Source organism: Sarcophilus harrisii, chromosome 1, assembly GCF_902635505.1.
Source record: "Sarcophilus harrisii chromosome 1, mSarHar1.11, whole genome shotgun sequence".
NCBI lineage: Eukaryota > Metazoa > Chordata > Mammalia > Dasyuromorphia > Dasyuridae > Sarcophilus > Sarcophilus harrisii.
In genome coordinates this window covers 633,263,462-633,281,712 of record NC_045426.1, presented here as the reverse complement: position 1 = coordinate 633,281,712, position 18,251 = coordinate 633,263,462, and the positions used below count along the sequence as shown (strand labels likewise).

At 33.1% G+C, this 18,251-nt stretch overlaps 1 protein-coding gene across 3 annotated transcripts in view; it reads left to right on the top strand.

The window, feature by feature from the left end:
• TRAPPC9 (trafficking protein particle complex 9) overlaps positions 1 to 18,251 on the top strand; it is a 955,484-nt gene that overhangs the window by 23,605 nt on the left and 913,628 nt on the right. For 2 of the 3 annotated variants that reach the window (XM_031955089.1, XM_031955202.1), the window contains exons 4-5: positions 2,886 to 3,014; positions 8,585 to 8,611. In XM_031955089.1, coding sequence (XP_031810949.1) covers positions 2,886 to 3,014; positions 8,585 to 8,611 — 156 coding nt within the window. The remainder of the gene's footprint in view (positions 1 to 2,885; positions 3,015 to 8,584; positions 8,612 to 18,251) is intronic. The other variant, XM_031955139.1, reaches the window with a different exon arrangement.

The following is an 18,251-nucleotide window of genomic DNA, read 5'->3' as shown; positions in this document are numbered from 1 at the left end:
TAGTTTTTTGGGGAATTGAAGTCAGGCTTACTGGTCTATAGTTGTACACTGTTCTCTTCCCTTTTTTTTGAAAATTGTGTTTTTCCTTTTCTAATCTTGTGAAACGTCCCTTATTTTTGTGATCTTTCTACTTTATTGACAGAGGCTCAGAAATCTCATCTTTCTGTTCATTCAGTTTGCTTTGGCCACGGTAGTTTTATTTGTTGTTTAAATGGGTCACACTTGAATTCATTAAGGGCAACTAAATATTCTCGTACTATCTCTTTACTTACCCTCAGTGTCAACTACCTATTAGCTTTTTTTTTCTATTATTTCCAAGGTAATATTTTTCTTTGATAGAGGAAAAAAAAAACAAAACAAAGCAAGATTTTAAGATCTCACTTTCTTTCTTTTGACAATCATCATTGTGTCCACTCCAAGCAAAAAAAGCTTTTTAAAAAATCCTACTTTTTTCCTAACAAATATAGCTAAAATTTGTTTTCATCGTCTTTAATTTCTCTTGTCAGTTATATCTCTTTTTGAACTTTATCAGTGTTGATATTGTTTTTACAGTTTTTGGTCTCTCACACATGTCTCTCTATCCTCACACCTTTGCCTATTTTACATTGATGTCACTAATTCTCAGAATGTATATTGATTTAAAGGATCTTATTAAGTTCTTTTTAGAATTTTGTTACCATATTATTCTTGCAATCAAATTTGGTGCATAATCTGTAATTATTTTCATTTAAAACTATTACTTAGTCCTATAATGAGTGATTACCACATATCCCATGGAGTAATATTTCTTGTTGCTTTTAAGAGTACAATAAAACCCACTCTACTAGCTCCTTTCTTTATCTCTCCAAAAAGTAACTATAAGCTATTTAAAAAAAATTTACCCTCAACTTACTAACATCTTTTGATTTTACTTAGCAATAATCTCATGATTGATATAATTCAACACATGTCCATTTACTAGACAGGGATCTCACATTTAATGTACAGTAACCAAATTAATGTTTATTGATGGTCTAAAAAATGGTTATTAGGAACTACTACTACCTTTCTAGTCTTTCTGCCTCTGTTTCTGCAGATTTATCAATGTGTAATTTTTCTCAAAACTTCAAATTAATGGGCATTCCCACAGTCCAGTCATGCTACTGTTGCTCTCTAGTCAACTTTTATGACATAGTCTTGGGTTCTAACTTTCCTTCTACTTGCGTTATCTTACTTGAACATCCTGGATTCCAAGATAGCCCATTCTATTCTATAAATTGTTCAGTCTTGAAATGGGATATTTCTGCTTCAGATTATTAGGAAATCATAACAGTTGACAGGATAAATGATTGTAGAGTAACCTGAGGTGGAATTCTACACCTATTATAAGAGGTAGAGCTGTCTTTGAGATGGAGGCCAGCTTTCAAACAGCGTGTCAACCATTGCTACAAACTGAACCTTAGGTTTTTTTTTTTTTTTTTTTTTTATAATTATAATAACTTTTTATTGACAGAACCCATGCCAGGGTAATTTTTTTACAACATTATCCCTTGCACTCACTTCTGTTCCGATTTTTCCCCTCTCTCTCTCTCCCCTCTTTCCCCCAAATGGCAAGTAGTCCTATATATGTTAAATATGTCGCAGTATATCCTAGATACAATATATGTGTGCAGAACTGAAAAGTTCTCTTGTTGCACAGGGGGAATTGGATTCAGAAGATAGAAATAACACAGGAAGAAAAACAAAAATGCAAATAGTTTACATTCATTTCCCAGTGTTCTTTCTTTGGGTGTAGCTGCTTCTGTCCATCATTGATCAGTTGAAACTGAACTCAGGTCTCTTTGTCAAAGAAATCCACTTCCATCAGAATTCATCCTCATACAGTATCATTGTTGATGTATATAATGATCTCCTTCCTCGTTCTGCTCATTTCATTTAGCATCAGTTCCTGTAAGTCTTGCCAATCCTCTCTGTATTCATCCTCCTGGTCATTTCTTACTGAACAATAATATTCCATAACATTCATATACCACAATTTACTCAGCCATTCTCCAATTGATGGGCATCCATTCATTTTCCAGTTTCTAGCCACTACAAAGAGGGCTGCCACAAACATTTTGGCACATACAGGTCCCTTTCCCTTCTTTAGTATCTCTTTGGGGTATAAGCCCAGTAGTAGCACTGCTGGGTCAAAGGATATGCACAGTTTGATAGCTTTTTGGGCATAATTCCAAATTGCTCTCCAGAATGGCTGGATTCTGAACCTTACTTTTTAAGGGGACATGTTATGGAAAGGTCTTTGCCATTGTAGTGGCTTCTTGAGCCACATGCTATGAAATGATAGGGGATACTCTATCCATTCTACCTTCCCCTCACAAAAATGTGCATGTATGTGTGTGTCCGTATCTGATTGTACATGTGTGTGTGTGTGTATATGCATATATGTAATAGGCATTTAAAAAAAACCATGGGAACCACTTCATTTGTGGGGAGGGAAAATGGGCAGGGAAAAGGAATCAGAGGACAAGAAAGTATTTTTATCTTCAGAGGGAGCAAAATTTCCTGTTCTCATGCTATTCTAGGACCCATCTAGTTGAGAGAGTCCTTGTGACAGTATGTATATACATGTGTATATGTAAATGTACATATACACATACACACTCATATAAATGTATATATGTATGCATATAAACATAGATATAGCAAAAATACTGTAGCCTTCAGTTTTGACGTTTTGCTATCATGAGGAAACTTAGCATTTATAAGTAATTGAACCACTAAAACTATTGTTCATTTCAGCAACTATGTAATTGGTAGCAAGTACAAGAGTACAATTCCAAACGCAGTTTGAGTTGATGAATGTGCCACTTCACTGATTGCGTGCTGTTTCTTTTTTTGCTGCCTAGCTGCCCTTGAAGGCTTGTGCTCTGCGTCTGTTATCTATCACTATCCTGGTGGCACAGGGGGCAAAGCCGGAGCTCGACGGCCACAAGGTAGCTCACTTCCTGCTGATACAGGCAACCGGCATCGACCAGGTAGGTCTAGTGCTTGTCCTTGATTTGTGGTATTTCTCAGGCTTTGAGAGAGAGAGAGGATAGCATTTCATCCCCTCTTCCCTTTCTGAGTTGGACAGGATACTGTGCTAAATTCACAATTTGTTGAGTTAGCAATCTTGCATGCAAGGCAGTTTCTTTCAGCTTCTCTTTAATGTCCTGTACAGGCTGATTAGAATGCCTGGTTGAATGCTAGAATATTTGCATAAAATTTTATGGCAGGTGAGTCATAACCAAAGGTTTTGATACCAAGTCTTTTTTATCATTTCTAATTAGTAGATGAAAGTAAGTACAGAAAACCATGAATCCAGAGCCCCTGATAGTGACATTTGATTCAGGACATGTTGGCTTTGTTTCCTCCCTGGTTGATCAAGCTCTTATTGACTTAGAAAGTTTGAATGAATTATTTTTTGTAATACTACAGAAGAGTTAAAAAAAAAAGTTAGTGCTGCTATGAAGTATCAAACTTGTGAATTCTTAATTTCTTTTCAAACAGGGAAGCAGCTCCTAATGAGTACTTCAGGATATAGTTTATATTGAGAGAATAGAGAAATTCTGTTGTACAGTTCTTAATCTTTTGGATGAGATAACAAAAGCCAAGGCTTTACATGTATCATATTAATAAGTAGATTTGTCAGTATTATGTATAGATATTGCCCTTCTTATTTGCAAAAAATTAAAAGTGAGCACTGGATTGGGAGTTAGGAGACATGAACTCCCACCTTTACTTGATTCGAGCTTATCTGAATGACCTTGTCAAGTCACTTTTGTTTCTTCCTCTCTAAAATTAGAGGATTAGACTAAGGCTCCTTTTAGCTCAGGAATCTTTGCATCTAAACCTAGGTAATTCATGTAAATCCAGTGGTTAGAATACCTTGAATTTTTCATTTCCTTTTTTCAACTTGTTCCCAGCATCTAGCGAGGAATATAGATAGAGTATTTTTGATCTTTTGTGAACTAGTGTTATTTCAATATTCATAGTCAGTACATAGCTTTCTTTAATCATTTGCATTTTATAGCTCTGTTAAATCTTCCTGAACCTGTTTAGACTTCTTCAACTTAGGTTTCTTCATGATCTTGGTTACTTGCCACTTTCTTGAACAGAAGGTGAAGTTGACTGAGATGTCATTTATAAAAAACTGCATGTTTCAAATGTGAATTATACCAGTCATTTTCCTTATCTTTCAATTTTGGTTTGCATTACATTTGTACAATTATTCATTACTGTCAGTTTTAGCTTACTGTATGACATGGTGGTATTTTAAGTTTTTCTTGTCATTTTAAGTCAAGTTCTAATTGCAAAATCCTTAAGAACCTTTAGAAAAATGAAAGTACTTCTTTAAAAGAAAGTTTACATTTTCTTCTTCTCCATTTCCAGAAGTGCCTTTCATCTGGAAGGATTTTGCTGGTCCTTTTGTCTATTTATATAATTTGAAAAATTATCTTGTAAAAGCATGTTCCTATATTAATTTGATTTTTAGTTTCTCTAGAGAGGCTTATTAGGAGATATAGTCTCTTTTTCTTATTGTCGAGTATAGGCAAAGTTTTAAAATTGCCTTGTCTGTAAAATGGAAATGTCTTTATGTAGCTTTACCCAGTGTGAAGAATCTGAAGAACTTTTTGCTGTTGAACACAGACTATGAGGAAGCACATCCTGGAGATTCCAAGAGAGAATTTAGAAAGCAAGTCTTGTCTCATTCAGAGGCTTCATCATTATTGTAGTAACTTGAAGTTTCTTATCTCTCAGATCTTTTAAAAAGTGTGATGATATGAGCAAACTTTGGATATTAATTTTAGGATCATACAGTTTGCAGAAATCCCAGTCTCAATCCAATCCATAATTTATTGTATTAACTCTGGAATTGAGAGTATTCATTCAGATTAGCAGTTTAGCTCCCTGCTTTGTATGTGAGGTAATTGCTTTTGCAATTGCTAGGGTCAGTCAGCTGAAGGAAGTTAACACCATAAAAACTTTTAACCACGTAAGAATACGTCTTTTATGGCATTCATGAACACTTTTAAGAATTATATCCTTTGCAAATCTAAAATATTACTTATTCTAAATAGAAATTTCTTCTGAGAAGTACTAATTTTGTTTTGGTTAAGATTGAGATGATTGTGCAAATGTTTTAAAATTCTGTATTCTCTATTTCTTTATACTATTACGTAGTCTTCTTTGATAGTGAAATTAACTGAGCTTTCACTAGACTCTAGAGCTGTTCTTTAATTAATCTAAACTTTAAATAGGGCTTCTTGGTGCATAAACTCATAAATGACCAAGGAATAAAATTACATTCGTTTCATACTAAATTTAACTTTGCAAAATCACTTCTGGAAAAAAACTGAATTGTTGACATTCAATGATGTTTCTTCTATGCCTTTTTTCCCCACTTTTACTCATTTCCTGCATTTTAACGAGTTTTCTGGGTATGGTGATTTGGAAATCGATTTTTAGCTATTTGTATTTTAGTCAAATTTTTGGAGGAGATATCAGCGAAAACATCAGAATTAATAGCACCAAAGAGCAAAGGGTTGTGCACTTTTGTTATTTAACAACAAAACCTCCCCAACTACTTTTAGTTCTTTGCTCTGTTGTACCACTCTGCTGCCTTTTTTTAAAGAAGTACACTTCAAAAAAATGTTGACAGCACAGAGCAGAAGGTGAATCACAGCTCAACCATAAATAATGAATTTGATAATTATGTTTTTTCCTAGTAGTGTTTGTTAATAAGATAAATTTTAAAAATTCTCAATTAGTTTTGTGTATTCCTTTAATGTGTGTGTGGGGTAAATTAATGACTTTCCTCTTGAGAGAGAACAAAAATTTATGTGTTTTTTTATTGAAAATTAATTTAAACTTTTTCCTTTGATTTGTGTTCATCTTTGCTCATTATAGAAAGGACAAGTAGTCTTCCACTGATCTATTTGGCCATACCTTGCACAGACTATGATTAACATGGAGCTTCATCTCAGAATACAGTAGATGATGATATACATATACATATGTGCATGTATATATATGGATTTATTTAAGAAATTGAGGTGCACACAATTTTCATTTTGTTAAAATCTTGAAGAAATCACGTATTTTTGTCTTTGTATTAAAGATTACTTGTACTATAGGGTACATGAGAATTACTTTTAGATGCTTCAATAACTTTTTCCACTGTTGAAAATATAATTGTGCTGCTCAAAATCCACAGTGTCATATCAGTGCTTTTCAAATCTTTTAAACTTTTAGTTCATTGAAAGTTGCCATTTAATCTTTTTACTTTAGTTATATTTTAGCTGTTTTCTTTTCTCATTTTGAGAAAGTTTAATTTTTTTCTCTTTTTATATGCTTTATATTTTGCTAAAGAAATAAATTAAAATTGCATATTTTATATTACATATACCAATTTTTCTTCCTTGTTAAAATGGGATAATATTGGTAAGTGAAGTGCTGGTGTAAGGAAGGTAACTATTTCTTTCCAAATTACATGTTTTTATCATTATAAATATTTTGGTAAATATTTATAAGATACTTCATCATAGAATCCTAGCCTTGGAAGAAGTCATCTAGTCCAACCCCAGTAAATCTTTACAAGCATAAATGGAAATGACAGAATACATACTTCTACAAATGTAGGATTATTTTAGAGTTTTGTAATTTTTCAGTTGAGTGGAAATAAATCTTGATTTTAATCAATCTAACCAATCTTCTAGTCCTGACTTTGTTACTTGCTGTGGCCCTCAATGTCTTTATCTGTGCAAGGAAAAATGATTCATGTCTAAATATATAAAAACATTTCTAGTTTAAGACCGAGAGGTTTACATCTTAGAGTGACTCTTGCATTCACATCTTTCAGTATTTTTAGGCTTAGGATTGAAAACCAAAGACTATTAATTCCAATCTTTGGTTTGCTATCATTCTCCCTTTCCTCACCCATTTTATATTTTGGACTTGTGGCTGATCTTTCTCAGTCACAAAGATTCAATTTTATTGCACAGTAGCTTTCTCATTTTTGGCCATAGATGGTGCTGTTGCATCTGATTCTACACCTGTTTCCTCCTAAATATTTTGAATATTTGGAAAAAAAAAATTTGTTTAAAAAACAAAAAGCTACCCAAGAACAATGTAAGTAATCTCACAAGGTAGACTCCCTTTCATCCCACTTATTTATATCACCAAATCTACATAGATTTTTGAATGTAGTAGAATGTGCCAGAGGATTTGATAGTATTTCTTATATGTCTAATTATTATTCCCTTAGACTTTTATTATGTTTCAACATTGACATCTTTCTGTACTCCTCCCTCCAAAAAATAACTTCATATATATGGACGATCACATAACATTCTTCTGAAGTTTATATTACATTCCCACAAAGATTTTCCCTCTCATTTGCACATTCATGGAGTTTATTGGAATCAAATGAAGACTGTTTGCCTTTACATATGACAGCATTGTCATGGAAGTGTTCTGGCTCCTTCAGAAATGACCTTTTTTTATATCAAAATTGCATTTCACATTTAAATGGGAGCTTCCTACCTACTAATTTCCAAATTTGAGCTGTTACTTAAAATTTGGAACCACTCTCCATAAAACAAAGAGGCAACTTCTCCCCAAACTTTAATTAGATGATACATGTCAGAAGCAGGTTCTAATATCTATATGTATGATATCTGACTGAATTATTAAGTCTGTGCACTGCTGTTGTACATATATTTTATAATACAATAAAAAAAGATAATACTGAAGAGTAAAACTAAAAAAAAAATTTCAAAAAATGAAGAGTACATCTTAAAATGTACAGGAGATATCAATTAGGTAAAGGCAGTAATCATAATGAAAATACTACATTGAGACTATTGATTAATTCTAGCTTAACAAATAACACGTAGGAATAAACCATTCCTTTTTGCAGCTTATTAGCATATTTATCTTAATTTTTTCTTTTGGTAATAATAGATAATGAACTTAAATCTTTTTTTTTTTTTACACTTTTTAAAAAAAATTTTTTTTTATTTAATAGCCTTTTATTTACAGGATATATACATGGATAACTTTACAGCATTAACAATTGCCAAACCTCTTGTTCCAATTTTTCACCTCTTACCCCCCCACCCCCTCCCCTAGATGGCAGGATGACCAGTAGATGTTAAATATATTAAAATATAAATTAGATACACAATAGAACTTAAATCTTGAAGATAGTACTTATACCTTTGTATTATTATGATGAAAAAATTAATTTCTGCAGTATAGTTTTAGTAGTTATCCATATTTGGACAGCTTGATGAAGGATCAAATTTTTTTTTAAAAAAAGCTTTTGATAACAAAGTGAAGGGATCTTTTTTTTTTGGTACCTTAATTGTTTTTCCTTTGAAACTGAGAAGTTCTTAGTATGAGTTTAATACATAATAACTCATTCTATTATCTGCTATTTATAAATTGTTATTTTAATGGCAGCATTTTCAGTTTTAAAAGATAAACTTAACTGTATTACAGTAATTTATTTTACAGTAGTTTTTTTGCCAAATGAAAGGTCATGATCTGTTCTTTCTTCCAGGGGCACAAGAAGTTCTCATTGATCCAGGTACACCCCATCTCTGCTTAGTTTCTTTTGTTGTTTAAATTTTATAAAGTGCTTGTTTTATGGTGTTGTGAATTGTTAATTTCTGGATTGTGAATTATTATGATCTTTGAAAGGGGTTCATGTAGGTGCTTTTAAAGTGGGAAAATTAAAAATCAGATTTTTCTTTCTTCTGTTTTGATGAGGCATCATAGTTGTTTCCTCAAATTTGTTAAAGAAGAAAGATCCTGGCTATAAATGGGTTAAGGGAGTGATTTGATACTTAAGGCTTACTTCATTTTGTTTTTTGCATGAAGCATGTTGATTAGGCATGTTGATTAAAATAATTATATATTTAAAAATTATGAAAATTTTAATATCAGGCCACATGCAACTAATTAAACTTGGTTAGTAACTATTTACATAAATTTTAGCATATAAAATTTTTTAAAAACAATTTTCAGTCACTAATTCTTTAACATTTTTCATTTGTCTGTTCATTCTCATTCAGTTTTCTTTTTTTATCTTAATCTTACCATGCATACTTTCAGATTAGGCTGATTCATTTTTAATTCAATGATTCATTTTCAGTTCATTCATAATGCTTTAATTCTCAAGGCTATTAAGGTATATAGGAAAGGAAAAGGAGCAAATAATTAAATGTCTGTTTTATGCCCAACACTGTGTTAAGTGCTTTACAAATATTATTTCATTTGATCCTCACAGCAATCTTGTAAAGGAGGTGCTATTACTATTACTTTTTTACAGATTATAAAACTGAGGAAGACAGATTGAATGTCTTGCTCAAAGTCACACTAGCCAAATTTAAAGTCATTTTCCGGATTCCAGTACAAAAATGCTGGACATTAGAGATACATTCTCCTTGGCCCTTTGCTAGTTTTATGAACAGGAAAATTAATTTTAAAATAATTTATATAAACTTAATATTAAATCTCAGTATAATCACATTTATTTTGCAACATTTACAGTTAGACACAATTTCAGAGTAAAAGGTTTTTATAATATTTATAACTTTAAGTCTTCTTCAGGTTCCTGTTGTGTCCATTGTCCATTGTCTATTTATTATTAGTTTTCTTATTTGTAAAACATAGTGATATCTTTAGGGCTATTATGAGGATCAAGTTAGTGAGATGATACTTGTTAAGTATTGTACTATTTATTATTTAATTTTCATTTTTTGAGTTCTGTGCTATTTTAATCTGAAAAAGTGATTCATGGTGCTGATTTCATTCTTGGAACTTTGAAAATTATGATATTGTTTCTGATATTTTATTTTATAAGCTATTTAGTGATAGGATTTTGGATTCACTGTTGCAAATCCATACAGCATTTCCATATAAATGCATTACTCACAGGGAAGAAAGGGGTTTTTTTTTAGATAATTATCATGATTTTTGCCACTGATTTTTTTCTTTATGGGGAAGTGGAAGTAAAATTGGATTAGAAACTATAGGACCTCACTGCCGTGTATCTTTGGGAAATTCATTTAATCTCTCTGAGGCCCAGTTTATTATTTTTAGAAGAGAAAATGATTATCTCTATGGTCCTTTTTAGCTCAGATGTTAAAGATTTAAAAAATTGTTCATGAATGAATATATCTATCTTTTTTTTTTTTTTTTTAATTGAGGAACTAGCTTAATTTGAGAAAATGGTAAAGGAAAAAAAAATTTTTTTAATTTTAAACTTTAAAGACTTTGAAAAGTAACCAGTTATTTGGACATAAAAATGTAGATTTTTTGTTAATTCAGACTTTTAATTCATCTTAGCATAGGTCTTGTTTATGAGATGAAGTCTTTCAGGAATGAAGCTAAGAAAATGATTTAATACCAATATTGAAACATTTCATTAAGGCAGAAAGTTCAGTTTCTAAGCTGTAGGTAGAATTTGGAGGGAAGGGACAGAGTCGGGAAGAGAATATAATCCCTCTTTCCTACTGAGACCTCTGGTTTAGCAAGCAAATAGGTATCTGTTCTAAAGGTACTCTTTTATTCAAAAATTAAATAACCTTCTAGCCAAAAAAACATTGATAGTTATGAGGTTTTGGTTATATCACTATCTGACCAAAATCAGTCTTCTAGACTTTATCTGATTAACACAATCTATAGTAATTGCTTTTTTCTCTGAACTATCTCCACTATTTCTTTGATTCCCTAGGCTAGTATTTTGTACTGTTAACTATCTTTTTATATCTGTAATCTATTTCTATTGTTAGATTGGGAACTCTCTGAAGTTAGATGTTTTCTTAATTTTCCTACTCCTCCATTTTAATGCTTGTAATTATGCTTTGGATATAGTAGGTACTATATTTATATCTCCATATTCACACGCACATTGTATATATATTTATATATTGAGTAACGGGTTATTTAAAAGTGTCTATAAAATATGATGGAATTAAATAATGATTATAAAGTATATATTTTCTTTGGTTCTATATATTGTTGATATGTTTAATTTTTTTAATTAAAATTCATTTTTTATCATTATTAAGTTTTTATTTTCTTTTCCTACTGTCTCCCCTACTATGGAAAAAAAAATCAAAATGAAATTCTTGTAACAAGTATACATAATTAAGCAAAACACATCTCTACTGTCCATATTCCTAGAGGTGTGTCTCATTTTGTATATTTTGTCCATTATCTTTTTGTTTGAAGGTGAGTGGTATTCTTCATCTTCACTCCTTTGGAAATCATGGTAGATTATTACATAGTTCAGAATTCTTAAGTCTTTTAAAGCTATTCATTTTTATGATGTTGTTAGTATGTAAATGATTCTCCTGGTTCTGTTTGCTTTTTTTCTGCATCACTTCCTCCAAATCTTCTCGGGTTTCTCTGATACTATTCCCTTTGTTGTTTTCTAGAGCATAGTAGCATTTCATTACCACATATCACAAAAAAGAAACTTCTGAATAGTTTTCTTTGTATAAAAACTTTTCCTTTTTCTTTAATTTCTTTGGAAGTATATAGGCCAAATAGTAATATCAATGGATTGATCTATGTTTTAATAATGAGAAGAGAATTGATTTAATAGGTCAGCAAGTGTCAATGGAATTGATAGAAACAATGCTTACACCATTAAAAGTTTACACATTAGAGGTCATACATTAGAGCTCACTCCTTTAAGAGAGTTTACACATTAGAGCTCACACATTAGCGCTCACACCTTTAAGAGAGTTTACACATTAGAGCTCACACATTGGAGTTCACAAGTATGGGAGATTCACCAAGTTAACTTTGTAACTTTGTGAATTCACACCTCCCATAATCCCACTCTCGGAGGAGGAGTCAACCTTTGAGTTTACATCTCTAAAAGAGCATATAAGGAGCTGAAGTAGTGAAGTGAGTTCACTTGAAAAAGATTGAAAGCCAGAAGTCAGTGAGTTCGGGAGATTGACAAGCTAAAGACTGCAGTCGGGCAGAATGAAGGATTCAGAGGAGTAGAACCAAGATTCAGAGAGAGCTGGAGGCTGAAGCTGGCAGACAAGCTGCAAGAGCTCTTTGAACCAAGGAAGGAGATAGGTATCTAAGAAAACTAACTGGGCTATTTTGGAAGAGATAATAAAAGACTGTACTTTAATCCCTGCCTGTGTTTGAGGTGATTATTATTCTGAACTGAAATGAAGGCTGCCTCCAGAAAACCTCCCCAAGAAACCTGCATTCAGAGAATGATCATATTCTAGAAAAAGAAGAGAAACCACAAGCAAGTATTTATTAAATGCCTACTATGTATTGGGCAAATATAGTGCTGGTGATTTAGGCCAAAAAAAAAAAAAAAGAAAGAAACAATATCTACTCTCAAGGAGCTTACATTTTTTGAGGAGACAATAATAAGCACATATAAGTACATATAAAATAAAGACAAGGTAATTTTTTTTGAGGATCTTATCCCTTGGGAAAATTAGGAGGACATTTATGCATAATTGAGATCTCTGAAATAGAATCTTGAGGGAAATGAGGAATTCTCAGAGACTATTTTGTAAGGAGTATGTTCTAGATATGGTGAACAGCCAGTGCAAAATTGTAGAAATGGTAGATGAAATGGCACCAATATATGTGAGAAATCATTAAAAAGGCAATTGGACTGTACTTTAGGATGCAGGAAAGGAAATGGAGTATAATATATTTTTATTAAATTTGTTTAGTATTTTATTTTTCCCCAGTTACATGTAAAAATAATTTTTAACATTTTTTCTTTAAACTGAGTTCCAAATTCTCTCCCTTCCTCCCTCCTCACTCCCTTTCATTGAGAAAGCAAGCAATTTCATACAAGTGTATAATATATTTTAAAAGGTACATCATGGGCTTTAAAAGCCAGGAGGAGTTTATATTTGGTCCTAGAAATAATAGGAAGCCATTGGAATTTGAATAGGAATGGGATATAGTCAGACCTCTTCTTTAGGAAAATCACTTTGACATATATGTCAGGAATGGATTGAAGAGAGAGGCTTGAGACAGATAAACCAGTTAGGAGGTTATTCTAGCAGTCTACTTAAGAGATTGTGAGGGCTGGATCTAAAGTGAGCTTGTGTAAGAAGGGAGAAAAGGATAAAATTGTGGAGGTAGAAATAACATTTGACAACTGGATTAGCTGTATAGGTAGAGGGAGATTGAGGAATAAGGTATAATGGCAAGGTTCTGAATATGGGTGATGGAAAAGAGGTAGTGATATTCTCAAAAGAAGTGAAGTTCAGAAGTTAGATGGGATTTTTTCCCCCCAAGTTTGGGGAGATTTAGTTATATTTATAGGTGGCAGGGAAGGAACTTTTTATAAGATTGTAGTGCATCTGAATATTGTGACCCAAAGAATAAACTTCATACATACCTGAATTTACTCAGGAATTATTAACATTTGGACAACTTGAATGATTGTGATCCAAAGTAGTATCTTGATTGTAGACAATATCTAGCCTAATTTGATACACTTTGGTTGTGATGGCATGATTTTCGGTGCAGGGATTTTACTGGAAAGAGTTTATAAAAATAATCACCTAATGAAACTTTTTCTATTAATATTTGCAACAAGGTAGCCAAACAGAAGACATTTCAATAGTGTTTTACATTTAATGAAGTGATTCTTCCCTCCCCCCAACTCTGTGAAATGAGTAGTATATCTTATTATCATCCTTTTTACACTTAAACAAAAAGAGGTATCTCTACTGTTGAAGTTTTATAAAGTACTTGGCAAATATCTCATTTAAGGCTCACAAGAATCTTTGAGGAAGGTATTATAGATATAATTGTTCCTATGTTACAGGTAAAGAAATTGAGACTCAGAGAAATGAAGCAACTTATATAGGATCACACAGTTCCTTGTGACTCTAAAGTGCTATATCCTTTTCTCTACATCATATATACTGGGAAAGACACTAGAGCGTTTACTTGTTATGGGACTTGGGAAGCTGGCTGGCTAACTTAAAGAAAGCAACCTACTTGGGACTTTTCCTATGGTTTTAGAAGAGAGAAATGGATATTGGAGTCAAATGCTGAAAGCGAAGTTTTATTTTGTGCCTTTTCAGTACAAAAATATTGAACTAGTATATGAGGCTATTCCCAACTCCTCCCCTTTTGCCTCTTACTCTCTTTCCTTTCCTTTTCCCTTTCTATTCTTGTTTTTGTCTTTCTTTTTCTTTCAATCTCTCATTGCATCATTGCATATTGTCTGCATCACCACAAGGTCCTTTTGTTTCTAGTGATTGGTACTGAGAGTTGAAAACATTCAGTGTTATTGTCCTGTGAGTCATTTTAGCTACTACAAATAGATACAAAGTAGATACACTGATGGAGAATAATTTTATGATTTTTCTGGGCAAACTTGATTTGATTGCCTTCATCATGATTTCCTTGGTAAGGGTGACATTCTTTAGCAAGTTAGATTAAAGCTCATCTACATCTTAGATAATCTTTGGGGACTTTTGTGCCTGATAAGGTTCATCACCTAGTGGCCAGTTTTGGTGATGAGCTGCTCCTGTTTTCAAATCCTTTTGGGCCTGGTAGGAGCTTCTCTGTTGTGCTCTGTTGGCATAGCTTTTGAGAACTTAATTACTTCTGACCAATACTTTAGTGTGGTGAGAGACTTTACTACTAATAATTATAGCTAGAATTTCCAGAGCACTTAACTGTGTGCCTAGCACTGTACACTTAGTGCTTTGTAATTATTTTCTCATTTGATCCTCATAACAAGTACTGCTATTTATCTGTATTTTGCATTTGAGGAAACTGAGACAAACAGATGTAAAAGGACTTGCTCACGATTGCATAGCTAATGTCTGAGGCCAAATTTGAGCTTGGGACTTCAGGTCTGGTATTCTATCCACTGTTCTGCTTACCTGCCTTATAAAATACATGAATGCAAAATGGAAAAACAAAAAAGTAAAATAAAGAGGCTAATTTTGGCTCATTTGAGGAGACTTTTCTTTACAATGAGAGATGTCCAAAAGTGAAATAGGTTGTTGCTCTAGTTGCAGGTGGCCTTTATATTTCCATCTCACATATCAGGGATATGTGTGTGTGTGTGTGTGTGTGTGTGAGAGAGAGAGAGAGAGAGAGAGAGAGAGAGCGAGAGAGAGAGGGAGAAAGAGAGAGACAGATACAAATTTCAATTTAAGTGTAGATCAAATTAAATGACTTTTGAGGTCTCTTCCAGTTTTGAGATTCTGTAAACTTTGCTTTAGGGGTGATAAAACTAAAGCTGTATAGAAATACCATCCATATGATGAGGTTTGGTGCAGGGCAGATAATTGTGGGGACCCATCTGGTTGGTGCAGGAAATAATTCACAAAAAGTTAGACTGGCAAAAAAATGTTATTGGCACTGAGAAGTCACCTTTTGCTAGGAAGCAAAAAATAATCACCTAATGAAACTTTTTCTATTAATATTTGCAACAAGGTAGCCAAACAGAAGACATTTCAATAGTGTTTTACATTTTTCAGTGGCAAGGTCCCAACAGAGAAGTAAAATAGCAGAGAAATCTAGTAGAAAAAGATTAAAAAGGGGTTAACCCTGAGGAGAGAATGTCTTCACAGTGCACAAAGAGTCCTTGTTGGCAGCTATGCTAAGGAGATAAAGAGGTTCCTTGACAAGCCATGGTCCTGCTTTTGGGCCTTTGCAAAGAAATGAGCCCCCAAATTGCCCTTTAAATAGAAAATCTGAGACTGAAGCTTCAGTTGAATGCAATGTTGTCACTGTCCCCAGGCCTAGATTTCCAATTGAATGAGATCACTTACTGGGAGTGGTCCTGAGCCAAAGTTTAGCTCAATAGAGGTCAATTATCAGGTTCAGATCTCCAGCTAAATAAGACCACTTAAGTTTGAGCTAAGTAGGGAGTGGCCTGGGCCAATCTTAATGAAATCACTTAATTGCCCCGAAGGGTGGGTCCCTGTCAGGAGAGTTTCAGGGCTCACCCTGAAGGTCAAGAAGGACAGTTTCAAGGAGGACAGTTTCAGGGTTCCCCCATCACATGCATCCATCAATAGAAATTATGTTGGTTTCAGACTGTTAAAATAATCTTTGCTTCTGAATTTTCCATGACACTAAGTCTGCACATAATAATAATGGTTGACATTTTTTTTTATACTGCTATAATGTTCATAAAGCACTTTGTGACATTTCATTTGTTTCTTTTAACATCCCTGTGAGAGGTATTATCAGTTATCTCTGTATTATAGATGAAGAAACTAAGGAGAGGTTAAGTGACTTATCTGTAGTTCCACTGATAGTATATAAAAGGTAGGATTTAATCAATCAATGTGTCTTGATTAAAACAATTATTAACCTTATAAATAATCGTGTGTTAGTATTCCCATTGAATCCTTGAATTTCTGTGAGTCTATTTCAGACCTTTCAATTCTTTTGAATGGGAGCCTGAAATTGAGGGTGGAGGAGAAAAGAAAAGTAATATAAGTATTTCATAGAAGAAAAAACTCATTTCCTTTCCCCTTCTATAAAGCATTTTCTGCTTTTCCACCATCTGTTAATTTTAGAATTCTATTAAAAAACACCATTGCTTCTGTCTGACACGATTTGGACTGATTTCAGTCTGTTTTATGCCCAGAATTCCAATGTCTTTGAGGTATAGATTTTTCTCTCATTATATTGAGTTAGTGTCAGACTTAGATGACTGGGATTTCTAGGTTTCCTCCTTCTTTTTTTTACATCTGGAGTTGCCTATAGTTTAGTTTTTCCCCCAATTTTTAAAGAGTTTATTTATTGAGGTTATTGAGGAAGATTTTTAAAAATGTTGCAGCCTGATATGGCTGGAAGAAAATAGAAGATCTATGTTCTCGTTGTTACTCTATATTCCTAATTAGCTGGATGACCCTGAGCAAGTATTTTTTAATCTTATGGTCCTTAGCATCCCTTCAATAAAATGGAGATAATCCCAGGCTTTTTTTCTGAAGCTTCAGTGAGATAATGGATATAAAAGTGCTTTGTATGGTATAAAGAGCTGTACAAGTATAAATTAATATTGTATCAGCTTCTTTAGAAATTTGGCAACTTTGCTTTTTTTTAATGACAAACTTATGGCATATTTAAGTGCTTGGTTTTTTTTTTTTTTAATAACATTTCTTTGACAGTTATTTTATTACTTCTTTCTGCACAAGTAGATACCGTTTAATGTTGCCAGATGTTAATCAGGTATTAGTCTACAATCATTTATTAAGTAGATTATTTATTATTATTTATTTATTACATAAATAAATAATAAATAAATAATTATTTATTAAGTACTGTGTGCCAAGCATTGTACTAAGAATTGAGAATACAAAAAAGAAGTTAAAGGTAGTCCCTACTGTAATGCCAGAGTAACTGAAGCAAGATAGAGATTCGAGAGTTTTTAATGTTTTATTTGAAAAGGAAATATTTACTGGGACCAAATGGATTCATGGTTTGGTCCCAGGGCTGAATGAGACTATCATCTCCAAGAATCCAGCAACCAATGTGAGTTCTCAATGACATATATACATGTGGCTCAGACTCAGAGGGTAGACTAAGGCAGGGTCAGGGTCAGAGCACTGAGATCAGGAACAGGACTCTGACAGGGTAGGGTGAGTCACCAGAGAGGGGAATGACGTAATAGAGGGAGGCACCCCAGAGATGGGGAGAGGAATCTTGATAAGATGGTATTTGATATTCTGATAGCTTGGGCTAGGAAGAGGAATACTGATATTCTAAAATATAAGATCTTTTATCCTTATCAAATATTATGATTAAGAGAGAGGGGTGGTTTCTCCAGACTGAGCAGAACAATTATAAATTGAGGCAGAACAATTAGGGAAACTCAGGGCTACAGAAAGGATCCAGATTTCTGAGCAGAGTGTCAGAGTATGCACAGTTAGATCAAGGCAGGCAAACCCCGAACTTTTAGAGGCCTGATACAAAGCTGTAAGGTCCTTTGGGAATGCTGAAATACTAATTAAGGACCTGGGGTTACAGGAGTGAAGAAATGGGTCAGAGAGATTGCCAGTCCCAAGACAGAAATCTGATTTCTGATTATTTCTAAAAAATAATCCCCAAAACTGAGTCGGCCAGGGCAATTCCAGCAGGATTTTAAAGTTAAAGCATAACCAGCAAATCATAGTCCAGTAAATTTAAGCAAGGAATAAAAAATAAAAAGGACTGTTTAAAGGATTTCCAATTCTGTCTGA